Below are 14,333 nucleotides of genomic sequence, written 5' to 3' on the forward strand. Positions count from 1 at the left end.
AAGACAGAGATAATGATGAATAGCCGGGCAAAGGAACAAGAGTTCAGGATCGCCAGTCGGCCTCTAGAGTCTGTGAAGAAGTATGTTTACCTAGGCCAATTTATCACAAGGAACCCTGATCATGAGAAGGAAATTCACGAAAGAATAAAAGTGGGTTGGATCGCATACGGCAGACATTGCTAGCTCCTCACTGGAAGCTTACCATTATCATTGAAAAGGAAGGTGCACAATTAGTGCATTTTACCAGTGCTCCCATATGGGGCAGAGACTTGGAGACTGACAAAGAAGCCTGAGAACAATTTAAGGACCGCACAAAGGGTGATGGAACGAAGATTTCTAGGCAGAACGTTAAGAGACAGAAAGAGCGGTTTGGGGATCAGAGAGCAAGCTAGTATACGCCTCACCTAGCGGGTGCTTTCAACAGTACGCGCGGGAGCAGTAGCAGATGACAACCCTTTTCAGCAAGGATGGCTGAAGTTCGCGGCTGCGATTTCTCCTTTGTTCGGGCGCCAGACTGCTTCTTCTGCGGTGACAGCTGTAGGGAAGACACTGACCTTTATGGGAGCGAGTATGTACGCGATGTTACCAGTGTTTGGGACAACATGGTTCACATACGTGGCAGGTGCGTCCCGCTGACAAACACCATGAACCCTATTTACATGAAGTGGAGCTCATGTGAACTAGCCGATACATTTTGTTGACTAATGCGATGTCTCTGTCGTCTTTTTTCTTTAATTGTACCTTTGCCGTAATGCTGCTTCTGTACCTCAATAATAATCACCCGTCATTAGTACAAACTTATATCAAACAAATCCGCACGGTGGGATGTCTGCATATGCCGTTGTGATTTTTCTGCCGATGAATACATGTGACATCGCCGAATAAGTGCAGTCAAAGTCGCCTGAAAAAGAGTAATTGCGAATTTATTTATGGAAACGCGTACACTAGTCAACGAAGTCACCAAGCGCACCGGTTAATAAAAGCACGTGTTAGCGCTGTACCGCCGATGAACGGCCGTTCCCGCTGCAGTTTTTGCAACTTTAAGTTCCCCAAGGGAGCTGCTTGGAAACGTACAAAGCTAAAGTCTGACTAACTTTTCACTACTTTTTGTTTAATGTTACTAGATAGAGGTGCCACATGATATATTTAAAGGCAGAGCAGTGCCAGACAAAGTAGGTGAGCGCTGGCGGCAAGGCCGGGTTTAATCCTCTGCGGCGTAAGCATATTAAGAAATAATAAAATTGCGTACAAAATTCACATGCAAGAAGCGACTACGTTGTGAAACAAACTAATTACTCGGCGTGTTAAGTCTGCTCAGACAGCATCGAGGTGTGATGACTTCCTAAACGTGACGTGAACTTTTCAGCGAAAAATGAAAAAAAATGCCATATGCAGCAACTAATAGCAATTCTCGCCCTGAACAACCTATTTACTAAACACATTTCCCAAAAAACCACAATATCTAAGATGCCCTCGGGTGAAAAGACTAAAGCTGGTAAAGAAGCATTTGCTTGCTATCATTCCGATAAGACACAGCGTGATTTATACCCTTTACAAACGAGGCAGGGTGAAAACCTCGCAGCTCAAAAGAATCAACAAGAATTATGCATGAAGCAACTAGCAACAGTTAAACATGTGCGAAGCCACGCATAAAATAGATGTAAGAGCATGAAGTGCGTGACAGCTGGTGCGAGGATTTACCGAGCCACATAAAAATAACAATTTCAGTTCTTGCAAAATTCTGTAGCTTTAACATACAACACAATGCGCTCGTGCAGTCGTGCAGCCTAGCTAGCCCAACACGGTAAAGAAGCGGAAAACAATATATGTGGCAAATGGCATTCCGAACTTTAGCGAAATGTCTTTAAACTGCATGCTGCACTGCAAATGATTTGTCGCTTACGCGTCTAACTACGATCGAGTGGAAAAAAACACCGGAGCGTCAAGGGAAAGGATGAGAACAAGAAATTTCCCGCCGAAGCGACGATCCACTGCTACCGTTGCACCCGCTGATGCGGCTTTGCGGGGAATTATTAGAACCGTTTCGTCAGCAAGTTTTCGCCGGTTTTCGCCAGGGGCTGATGCCATCCGCGTTCAAATTGTAACCTAGATGCGAAATTCCCTCGAGGGATTAGGTTCTCAACATCTTTAGAGCTTGGTTGAAATGAAGCTTTCGAAGAATTCATGGGTGCTGTACGACTCGCTTTCCAAAAACGCTGAATAAACGGTTGCTGAGAAAAAAAACAAGTTGTGGGGACAAAAAGCTGCTGAAGGATTGTGACCCGTAAACACATGTAAAAGGGTACATTCAACAGAAAAAAGTCACTGGTCATAAGAATGCTACATCACTAGGCTACTAAATACACTCAACGACAGACTATATACAAGCAAAAATCACAGGTTGTCATGTCGGTTTCCGGCGAATAATTAGAAAGAAAGTCAACAATGCCCATTTTGTTTCTGAATTCCTTCCAAAACGTTTCTCGTTGTTTCAGTCTTAATAATTTGCATTACTTTGTTCAGCAAACGGAGAACCGTTACATCTCCTTAACTATCGGTCGTTCTGAAATATTTGATTAGTTTGAAGTATTCGAAAATACCGAATAGTTCACTTTCGAATGGAACGTGAACAGTTAGTATGCGACATTCGATTTGTAGTCGACACTTCAAAGACTCTATGGGGGGAGCAATGAACTGAGTCCAGGCTGTACCTGAGTGACAGGTCGCGCAGCTTCACAGCACATGTGAGCCCTTGGAAGTCCAAAAACTGGCATTACTTGCTGTGCGAAACTGACAGCGGTACAAGTGCACGGTTTCGCCAGCATCATTCTTAAAAAAAAAATGGCAGAGTCAGCTCTTACAGCCTTACGCATTGAAGCGCTGTGACGGCCTCGATGTGGTCCCGTTAGAAAATATCAAAGCTAATAATCAATGGACTTTGCGTGGCTGTGATAAAGTGGGAGGCCGGGCACCAAGGCAACCAGTAGGTAAGCTCTCCCAAGTACCGAATGATCTAGCAGAGAAACGACAAAGTAAGGAAGTGTCTAACTCAGGATATCAGATAAAGTTCGCTGAACTGTCAAAACTGATCAGCAAGGAGAAAGTAAGGGTTATTCAAAAATATAAAGTGTGTATAAATATAAAATATAAAGTATATATAAAGTATGTATAATATACATTGAGGCAGCCGAAAAAATTGGCCAGAGCATGGAATCAGTGATAAGAAAACTTGACATAGGACAGGGCCAGATGTGTGCACTGAAAGACATGCATGGTAATGTCATCAGCCATTTCGATCGTATAGTAAAAGCAGCAGAATAATTCTCTGCTGACCTTTACAGTACTCAGAGCAGCCACGCTACCTTCATTTGAAGTAGTGATGAACAGGATACAGAGGCTCCTCATGTAAACCGCAATGAAGTTACGAGTGGCCTTACAGACATGTCCCGAGGAAACACGGTAGAAGATGGAATAACAGTCTATTTAATCAGATACGCAGGGAATATTATGCTTGAAAAGCTCTCTGCCCTTTATTCGCAACGCCTCACGACTCCCACTGTACCAGAAAACTGGAAGAATGCTAACATTATACTAATCCGTAAGAAGGGAGCCGTTAATTATTGGGTTTTACGTGCCAAAACTACTTTCTGATTATGAGGCACGCCGTAGTGGAGGACTCCGGAAATTTCGACTACCTGGGTTTCTTTAACGTGCACCTAAATCTAAGTACACAGGTGTTTTCGCATTTCGCCCCCATCGAAATGCGGCTACTTTGGCCGGGATTTATTTATTTATTTGGTACATACTGCTAGCCTTAACGAAGGCTTTGGCAGGAAAGGGTACATTCATAAAAGGGAAAATACATCATTCACACAGGGTTCAACGGTAATCGTTGACAAGAGGCCTTGGCTTTGGTTTAAGCTTATACATACACACGTACAGCGATATAGACAATGCACATTCATGGTGACAATAGAACATAATGTAAAAACCACATTTCATCATGTAGCAACAAAGATATGGTTAGACAGCTTAGACAAAAAAGAATCGAGGGTTGTACAATCGACAAATGGCGGCGTCAGCTTTGATTTCATCCCGCGACCTCGTGCGCAGCAGCCGAACACCATAGCGACTGAGCAACCACGGCGGGGAAAGGAGCCGTTAAATCATTAAACAATTAGAGGGCTATTAACTTCCCATCAGCATTATATAAAGTATTAATCAAGATAATTTCTTGTAGAATGAGGGCAACACTTCACTATAATCAACCAAGAGAACAGGCTGGCTTCAGGGAGGGATATCCTTCAATGGATCATATCCAGGTCATCAATCAGGTAATTGAGAAATCTGCGGAGTACAGTCAGCCTCTCTGTATAGCTTTCATAGATTATGAAAAGGCATTTGATTCCCCAGAGATACCAGCAGTTCATTGAGGCCGTGCGTGATTAAGGAGTACAGAAGCATACGGGAATATCTTGAGAAATATCTACAAACATTCCACACTTACGTTGCTTCTTCAGAAGTAGAAAATTACCTATCAAGAAAGGGATCAGGTAAGGAGACAGTTTCTCCAATGCTATTCACTCCATGCTTAGAAATATTCTAGCTATTAGAGTGCGAATGCTTAGAAGCTAGGATTAACAGCGGATATCTCAGCAACCTTTGGTTTGCAATGACCTTGTCCTGTTCAGCAACATTGGAGATGAATCGCGACAAATGATTGAGAACATTAACCGATAAAGTGCAAGAGTGAGTTTTAAGGTTAACACGCTGAAGTCGAAAGTAATGTTTAATAGTCGGGCAAGGAAACAAGAATTCATGATCGCCAGTGAATCTTTTGAGTCTTTGTAGGAATACTTTTATCTGGTCAGTTACTCATAGGGGCCACTAATCATAAGATTAAAATGCATAGAATAAAAGCAGGTTGGAGTGTGTACGGCATGCATTACCAAATCATGACTTTCCGCTTACCACTGTTGTTTAAAAGAAAAGTGTATAATTATTGCATTCTACCGGTGCTCACACATGGGTCAGGGACTTGGAGGCTAAAAAAGAAGCCCTAAAACAAGTAAAAGACAGCTCAAAGAGCGATGAAGCGAAAAATGTTAGGCGTAATCTTAAGAGACAGGAAGAGAGCAGAGTGGATCAGAGAGCAAAGGCGGATAGCCAATATTCTAGTTGACACTACGAGAAAAAATGAAGTTGGGCAGGCTATGTAATGCGTTGGGTACCTACCTGTGGGCCATTACAGTTGCAGAATGGGTACCAAGAGAATGGAAGTGCCGTCGAGGGTGGCAGAAAATGAAGTAGGGTAAAAAAATTTGGAAATTTGCTGGCGGAAGTTGGCATCAGCTACAACAAAACAGGGGTAATTGGAGATCGCCGGGAGAGGATTTCGTCCTGCACAGATATGAAAATAGGGTAAAGATGCTGATGATCATGCGCCAAGAACCCCAATGTTTACGACCAGACCATTCTTTTCTTTCTGGCAGGGGAACCTAAAGTATGCTCACGCTCGTTGTCAGTTTTGTTAGTCTTCTACATGAAAAGCCTTGTGACAGCTTTCCATGGTATATCGTGGCCGCCGTATAGCGCCAAGAAAATTTCTCGACACTCGCAAACCAACCTACACGTCTATCATAATACTGCAGGTGCACTCTTCAACCTATAGCTAAATTTTCTGACGACAGCCGAAGACGCAGATTGACAAAATGTCTTCGTTACTGGGTATGCAGATGAGCATTAGGCGCCATACTTGTCGGAGGCATTTTAAAGCGAAGCTTTCTTTGCCTCTTCCTTCGACTTTCCCACTGCTGCTGTTGCTGCTCTTGCTGTGGGCTGCAGTCGCACACGCCGCGTCGGGGGGTGGTTCACAGCGCGTATGACAAGCGCGGGTAAGAGCGGAAAGGTGACCGGAGAAACTCGTTTTCACCCCACCGCGTCGAATGTGCACAATGCCCTCTGGAGGTCCCTGGCCGTCACCACATTAGCCGCTTGACAGCTGTAATTATCCGTTACTCCCCTCAGAAACATTGCAGAAACTCCAGCGCTTCCCTTTCTACTAACGTGTGAGGCCAGAGGGTACGCAGGTAGAACTGTAGAGATGAGAAGTATAGGGAGAAGGGGAAGTTACAATGTAAGAGAGCGGGGAGGTGACGTGAGAAAGCAAGGAAACCCAACAGCGCTTGCGGTGAAACAGGATAAGCTTAAGTTCAAGATACGGTAGAGTACATTGCTGCTATTTCTGAAAAAAAAAAACGCCATGCAAATATGCCAAGCGGGTAACTTACGCAGGGCATACAGAAGCAGAGCCGCATTAATTAAAGCGCACCGCAGGGTCCAGGAGACACAACGGAAGCGGTCGACCGTCAAAGCAACACTTATGTGGCCGCCGCGTTAGCTTTGCGGCTATGGCATTGCTAGAGGTCGTGGATTTGATCCCGATCGCGGTAGCCGTATTTCGACGGGGGCGAAATAGAAAACGCACGTGCACTTACCTTTTGGGGCACGTTAGAGAACGTCACGGTGTCAAAATTAATCCGGAGTCCGCCGCTACGGCTTGCCTCATAATCCGAGTGTGGTTTTGGCACGTAGAGCGCCATAATCAAATTCGAGTATAAAACTTCTGCCAGACTGCGATGTGCCATGTGAGGAAATTACAGTGCTCAATCCTCTCATAAGATATATAATATGGCGCACAACAACGCCTCAAGCAAACAACTCTCCCCGTGTGTTCTGTGTACTACGCAGACAAACAGCAGTGATGCACGCAAGGTAACGTTTAACGTCAACTCGCCACTCTCGTGTTAGCCTAAACGTTGAAGACATTAAGCTTTGGCCGTGAATAACGTCCCTAATTATCGTCAATCAAAGTATTCAGCACGCAAACCTTCGCTTGCATTGATTTCCACATTGCGTGGGATCTGAATAATTAAAAAAAAACTCCATTGCATTCTTTTTCTCACGGGTTTCTTCAAGATAAGGGAAATGTTCAAAGGCAGTTGTGTCTCTCAGCGCGGAGATATTTTATTTTTTCCAATGTGCACTACAACAGCCTGTTGCAGTGATAGTGTGACACATGCATCGTCACCGCGCACCATGATGACCCGCCAAGCGGACGTTGACCCAGTGCCTTTCGCAATGCTCACGCAGTGGTGTTGGTCAGCCTGTACTCCGCCAGCGGCTTTGGTGTCTTGGGTAATTTCTTTCTGCAAGAGAAATAAGAGAGGCTTTATTGCACCTTTATTGCCCATTCTGAATTTTCGACATTTAGACTCGCTTTGTTGCTGTCGCTCATTGCAAAAGAAAGACTATGTCCTAACTATACTTGCCCAACAATATGAAGTTGTGCAGCCTTTGTACTGGACAGATTCCGTCTTATACTTGCTAGCTGGCCTTCTCACCTGTGCCAGAACCAGCTATGATCGCAGGATACGCGATATAACCTTTGACAAAGCAGTCCTTGCATTGACGGCTAACAGACGCCTTATAATAAATCGACATCCCATCTGGAAAGTATTCGTCGAAATAAATTTTAAAAAAAGAATGACGGCACACACAGGGAACTGCACGCAAAACAATCCCGGCTACACTGTGACCCAATTGCCCAGTGCACTGTCGTTCAATCGTCTGCGACAGCAAAGGCGGCTTTGTGCTGTCTATTGGGATGATATGTATTCTCAGGGCTCTAAAGAACCACTCACGGAATATGGTGTAATGCTTCATATATATATATATATATATATATATATATATATATATATATATATATATATATATATATATATATATATATATATATATATATATAATATATATATATATATATATATATATATATATATATATATATATATATATATATATATATATATATATATATATATAAAGGTTATATGTATATGTATCTTGGTCGAAACAGAAATAATGATTAAGCACTTACTGATGTAACGTATTACCGAAATCCACACGTCTTTTAACGAGCTCTGCTTCTTGGGCGCGTTGTTAACTTTTAATGAGCTTGGATGCGGTAAAAGGCACGGACATTGAGACACCCACACATCTATTCCCGCAAAGATAATGCTCGCAAGAAAAGATAGAAACGAAAGCCATAAACACCGACAGCTTCATCTGAGCCAATACGTCTCTCTATCGTTTTCTTTTTTGTCGCAATAACCTCAGCAGTAACATGGGCACTGAGCATCAAGTGGCCTTGTAAGCGTTTACACTGTTGCAATTTTTTAATAATATTATGAGCGTCGTCCGCATGGCGTGTCAGCGGCAATGTAGTGGTGAGTGGCGGCGGGATCGGCGACTTCTAGTTCCACTGTACTCTGGCACGCTTCTTTGCCTCAGCATTCGAAAGGGTTTACATGGACACTTACAAATGTTTATTATCGCGCGAGTGTCTATATTGTGAGCAAGCACACAAAGTAATCCCCAGTGTGAGCGTCGTCTGTTATCATTTTTTATGTCTTATTGTTAACCGCTCTCACTCTAACCGTAATTTTTCTCACTCTTGCGTTTGAGTTGAAGGCCGTATAGACAGACGGGCGCACTGCAAGTGATTGCATCACCTTTGTTACGTCGCCATTGCTGTACCTAAAGAGGCCGTTTAATCAGGTTGTACCCGCTTCACGAACACTGTAGCATATTCTAGAATCGACGTGAGTGCCATCAACGACTGTGTAAGCTGCGTTGATGTACGTGTATATATGGCGGACAGGCTCCTACCGGGTCATGTATTCAACGACCACTGACCATGCTCGTCACTTCGTTATCGCCAAGTGAAGCTTGCCATTCCCTGCTCGCCCTGTTAAGATTTCGAGTCTTGCATTTGCTCGTGGTGCTAGCGTTCCTAGATTCCCCTTTCTTATTTTATCCTCTGCATTCAAAGTATAAATTGCTCCGCCAGAAATGTCCAATTGGATTCTTTTCATTATTGTGTTTTAATTGAATGAATGAATTCTTGGGCTTCACGTGCCAAAACGACGATTTGATGCTAAGGCACGCCGTGGCAGACTTTGGAATCATTTTGGCCACCAGGGGATATTTAAAGGGCTCCTTACCAGGTATGGCCAATTTGAGCTGACAAGCGCCATGCATACAATGCACGCTAACGATCGTGTCTGCTAAGGCGAGGAGTTACGGAGTCGCCATCTGTCGGAAGCGCATCCCTTGTGTAGTAGGAGGGATCAAGTGGCGCGCTCCTCATAGGTTTCGCTTACGGCGCTCGATAAAAACACCACGCGGCAGCCCTCCTGGACATTTATGTAAGTAAGCTCAAAACGAGGAAAGTTTCTGACTGTCTATATAATAATCTTGGGCAAACTGAAAGCACAGAATCGTTTACAGACGCTATCTCTTTACCGAATACATATAGTGAACGCCACTGCGCGCGGTCGCCGCGATGAAGTCTCCCGAACCGGCTTCTTGCGTGAATGGTAGGCAAACGCTGAGAGTAAACTATGTGAAATATGTTCTTATAGTGTGCTGTCTGTATAACCAAATGGGGCATAGCAGAATGAAGCCTCAATGCAGCGATCGCACGGGTTCGCGACGACCGACTGCGCATATGCATGCATGTCCGCGCACAATGTTTTGCTTTCGCTGTGAACGCGTTTTCAGCAGCAGCTTTCGGCAGCAGCATATGAGCATATTACAGTACACTAGCAACCACTGTTGTGTGGATGCTATCAGGACTGTTCAAAATAATTTCGTTATAGAGACTGCGACGCCTACAGGGACTGTAATGTGCTGTCGTGACGATTCAATCTTTTCCTGTCTTCTAAATTCTTGGACATTTCAATATTATTTCTCAAGTTGCGTCGCGCTCCATGTTTATCAATCTTAGCCTGCGATTTCCCTGTGCTTCTTTTTCGTAATCCAGTGCATTAATTCCTAACACAAACATGACCGTATGCCATGCCCTTTTTTAAATGTGCGTCTTACCGCTCCCTTTCCGTTCCAGTGAACTTGCCAGTGTCAAGCATCAACAAGTTCATAGACCAAACCGTCATGACATTAGCCGGGAAGCGGGCGCGGGCGAGCGTCTCAGTGCGCGTTTTCTGCTACTCACCGAACATCGCACAGTCCCGGTGCCGTAGCAGAAATCTTCCTCGCGTTTGTGCTTGCTGCATAGCCGAGTTGAAGCCGATGGCTGTCTGCCGGTTCTATGTTTCGCGAGCCAAGCTTCACGCAGCTCCTTGTCCTGCGGCTACGTGTGAATAAGGCTGACACTGAGCTCCGTTGCGTACGTCCGGTACTGCGGCACCGAGCAGTAGCCTACCATGCTGCACGCCTACAAAGGCAGCCACTACCTATTATTGTACTTTAAAATGTTGTCAAGGAGACACCTAAGGCGGTAAAACTCACCACTTAATCAGAACCAAGGCGCAGGTGGAACTTTAAACTTTAGTTTTAAGCTCACTTCGGCGCTTCCAAAGCAGCCGACGCGGCCGATGTGTCCACGTGATCCCTCATGACACGTCACGCTGACGGTGGCGCCAGCTTTTCCAGTGGTGGAGCTCGCCCTCAATACGCGTCGGGGAAAGAGCTCAAATTTCTCCTCGCAAGCGCCGCGCTCCCAGCCAGAGAGTCGCCGTATATCGCACAAGTGCGCCTACGTACATGGCAGGGCTGTGACTTCGCTCGTAGTGATACGTGACTTGGAGAACGAGTCGAAGCAACATCTATTATTTGCGTAATCTGTTGCTTCAGTAGGCGAAATGAACTTTAGAGACATAGTAAAGCATAAACCGAATGTCTGCGTTTTCTTGTTTTACTTTGCACCGCTGCAAAAGATATGTACTTTCCTTTGGTCTGCTTGTTCCCACGTGGTGCAGTCGTGCGCGCACACAACGAAATCATGCCATTTTCTACCGTGTTCCAGCGCGCGATCATGCTTCATGAGCCGCTTTTCCCCGCCTCAGTATTCGCGTAGCACTGACCTATACCGCTAGTCAGGTGTTCTCGTGCACAGCGTGCAAAATCGTGTGCGGCGCGAAACGAGAGAAACGCAACAGCTCGCTCGCGACGCCATCATCGGAGTATGCCGCGAAGCAAAAAAACGAGGGAAATAATGAAGGCAGGGTCTGTTCTGTGACGTATGCGTCACGCGGTCCTCGAGCTCCGGTATGAGAGAATGCAAGACAGGAATTTCGCTTGCGAAATTCCTTTCTTGGATTTCCTGGAGCAAGCGGAGAGAGTCTAGCTCTTGGCAGTGGCTCTCGCCTCCTGAAATCATGCGTTCGCGGCACTGAAATATTTCTATATCTGCTATTACTGAAACAATCGGAAAAATTCTTGTGTCAGAACGCTCCCCAGAGGGCCCGTAACAACTTCCAGCGCCTTACCGAAATTTACTATGTGGCCTGGTGAGGTGCTCTTTAAGGTGCCCCCAATGCGTGGGACACGGGCGTTCTTGGATTTCGCGCGCATCAAAATGCGGCCGCCGCAGCCGGTATTTGGTCCCGCGACATATGTTACTTTAAAGCAAGTAAACAAATGAAGGGAGGAAAGAAGCCGGCTGACACCTGCCACCGAAAAGCGCACAACGCCTGCCTATCACGCTGAGAAGTTTGATCGGTGCCCTCTCATGTGTGACGGTAGCTGGGGAACTTAGCAGGTTGATCGACCTGTGCTGCTCGAGTTTTTAACAACACATGAGCCTGCTAGTTTGTTAAGTGTGCGAAATACAGTGACGTTAATGGGTGGCGCAAGATGGAGTGGTTGTTGATCTTCCTTTTTCCCACGAGCTAATTCCGACCGATTGGCGCTCGGCGCAGCTCTGAATTGGACTCATAGTCACTTCAGCTATAGACTTTCCTACAATAATTACTGCAGGGAAGTCCGACGCTACGATTGCTCAGCCACCATGGGAATGATGGTACTATGTACACAGTGTTCAAGGAGGGCCTGCGTTTAAAAGCGGATGTACTGTCGGCGTTCAAAGTTAACCAAGGATCGGTAGGACCAATGTGGGCGGCGGTGGTGCTGTCGCATGGGCTGGCGTTTGCCACCTCACGCCAATGCATGACGCGCGCCGCTCCTGAACACGCTACTATTTATTTATTTATTTTCGGATACTTTCAGGGTCCTTGCAGGAATTACAAAGAAGGAGTGGTAAGGCATTCTTAGATGTGCAGGAAATATAAACACAATAAAATGGAAAATGGTCCAACATTACATATTTGATAAGCAATATCAATAATTACATTGGTGTACATATGTGCACTCGTGTGTACTAAAAATAAAAAAAAAGAACGCACGAAATAACACAAAAAATCACAATTTACATGAACTAAATAACATTCCATAATGTTGCTTTGAAGTTGGAAGTGTCTTCAAAGGCAACAACGATGCTGGGAATGTGATTCCGGTCGATGCACGGTAGGGAAAGAGATAAGAAGAAGGCAGGGAGGTTAACCAGAATCACGTCCGGTTGGCTACCCTACATCGGGGCAATGGGAAAGGGGGAAAACAAAGATAACAGGGAGAGAGAGGAGGGAAGGAAATTGCAGGTGAGTTCGATGACGTGTGTGGCCTTACAGAAATTGCATTAATAGTCACAAATGGTCGCAGAAGCCCGTCGTCCTTAAGAATCACAAAAGTGCCTTCACCACTTCATGGGCCGATGGGCGATGGGGGCGGTGTTCCAGTAGCACCTGCACAGAAAGCGGCCGATTGTCCAGTTTTTCAAAAGCTTTGGCAAGTTCTTGTCTCTCAGGGGTGTATCGTGGACAGTGGCACAGCAGGTGGTCGATGCTTTCTTCCGTGCCACAGACCTCGCATGCTCCACTGTCAGTCCCTCCAATTAATGTAGAGTATGCCTTTGTGAAGGCAACTCCTAACCAAAGGCGACAGAGAAGCGTAGCTTCACGTCTAGGAAGTCCGAGTGGAGGCCGGAGTTGCAGGGAGGCGTTTAGTCGATGCAGTCGTGTAAGTCGTAAATTTGGCGAGTTCAACTCGGTCAGTGTGAGACTGCGTGCCAGGTGTCGAAGCTGCCTAGCGGCGTCTGTCCTCGAAAGCGGAATTGAAACGCTCTGCTCTTCATGATGTGCTGTACGAGCAGCGTTATCGGCGGAATCATTGCCACTGATTCCACAATGGCCAGGTACCCATTGAAAAACGACCTCGTGACCTTTTTGTTGGACATGATGGTAAAGTTTCGCGATTTCATATGTCAGTTGGTCATGGCATCCGTGTCAGAGAACTGACTGCGTGCACTGTAATGCAGGTTTTGAATCACAGAACACAGCCCATTTTCTATCTCTTTCAGATTCAATGAATTCCAGTGCTCGACGCAGGGCCGTTAGTTCTGCCGCCGTTGAGGTCGTCACATGCGATGTCTTGAAGCGCAGTGTCATTCCTCGCGTTGGTACCACCACGGCACCACCGGAACTGCATGACGTAGTTGATCCATCGGTATAGATGTGCACGTGGTTGCTGTACTTTTCATGCAAAAGAAGCAAGGTCAACTGTTTTAGAGCAGAGAGCGGTAGATCTGTCGTCTTCTGTAGTCCTGGAATCATTAGATGTACCTGTGGACGGCTCAAACACCACGGAGGAAACGCTGGCTTGGCCGCAGGTGCGTACCCTGAAGTAAACAACGCACGATGTGCACTGACAATGCCGCTAAATGTCTAGCAGGACCTTGCAGCAGTGAGGCTCGCCAAGTGGTGGGAAAGGTTCCTAGCATAATGCCTGAGATGCATGCGCATGGTCTCAACGGTAATGTGCGTAGTGATTGGGTAATCCTGCGCAAGGGCATTACTTTCAGCAATCCGGTCGATGCAGGTTCTTGGAATAATAGAGGGTCTATACGCATTGGTACAAAATGGAAGAGCTACTTTGTGTTTGGGGTCAACGCGAGAAGAAATGTACCGAGGGGATGTGAGGAGAGAATCTCTCAAAGCCGGATTCTGAAAATATGTTTCGTGGAAGAAGCATACACGTGGGGATTTACGGCGCAGTGATCAGTCTGGTAGATTAGGCGTGTTCTTCATAGCCGTGACAGAAGGGTGATAGCAGTAGTTGGACGGAATAAAAAGAGTGCAGCGCTTCTGGATGGCTCCGAGGGTTAGGCAAAGGTTGATTTGTGTCCCATATGGCGCATGCGTTTGCCATTTTAGGTGTTACCAGAGTTTTATAGAGGGTTAGCTTCAGCGATGTGGAAGCCGATGAAAAGTTCGTGCGTAAGTAGTCTAGGATGCGATTAGCAGCTGTAGCAGACTTATCAACACGCATTTCCCATGAGTAATCCGCGCAAATATGGATGCCAAGATAATCATGTGTGTCAACAGGGCCGTGCCGTTAAGAAGATACTTTTGCGC

General features: G+C 45.7%; 1 protein-coding gene across 8 annotated transcripts in view; it reads right to left on the bottom strand.

The window, feature by feature from the left end:
* Window positions 1-7,015: 7,015 nt before the first annotated feature.
* The window catches only part of LOC135915697 (organic cation transporter protein-like), a 268,323-nt gene continuing 261,005 nt past the window's right edge, over window positions 7,016-14,333 (bottom strand). For all 8 annotated transcript variants that reach the window (XM_065448831.1, XM_065448830.1, XM_070528580.1 and 5 more), the window contains one exon: window positions 7,016-7,208. In XM_065448831.1, the coding sequence (XP_065304903.1) occupies window positions 7,145-7,208 (64 nt within the window). In that variant the 3' untranslated portion in view covers window positions 7,016-7,144. The remainder of the gene's footprint in view (window positions 7,209-14,333) is intronic.

Source organism: Dermacentor albipictus, unplaced genomic scaffold, assembly GCF_038994185.2.
Source record: "Dermacentor albipictus isolate Rhodes 1998 colony unplaced genomic scaffold, USDA_Dalb.pri_finalv2 scaffold_13, whole genome shotgun sequence".
Lineage (NCBI taxonomy): Eukaryota > Metazoa > Arthropoda > Arachnida > Ixodida > Ixodidae > Dermacentor > Dermacentor albipictus.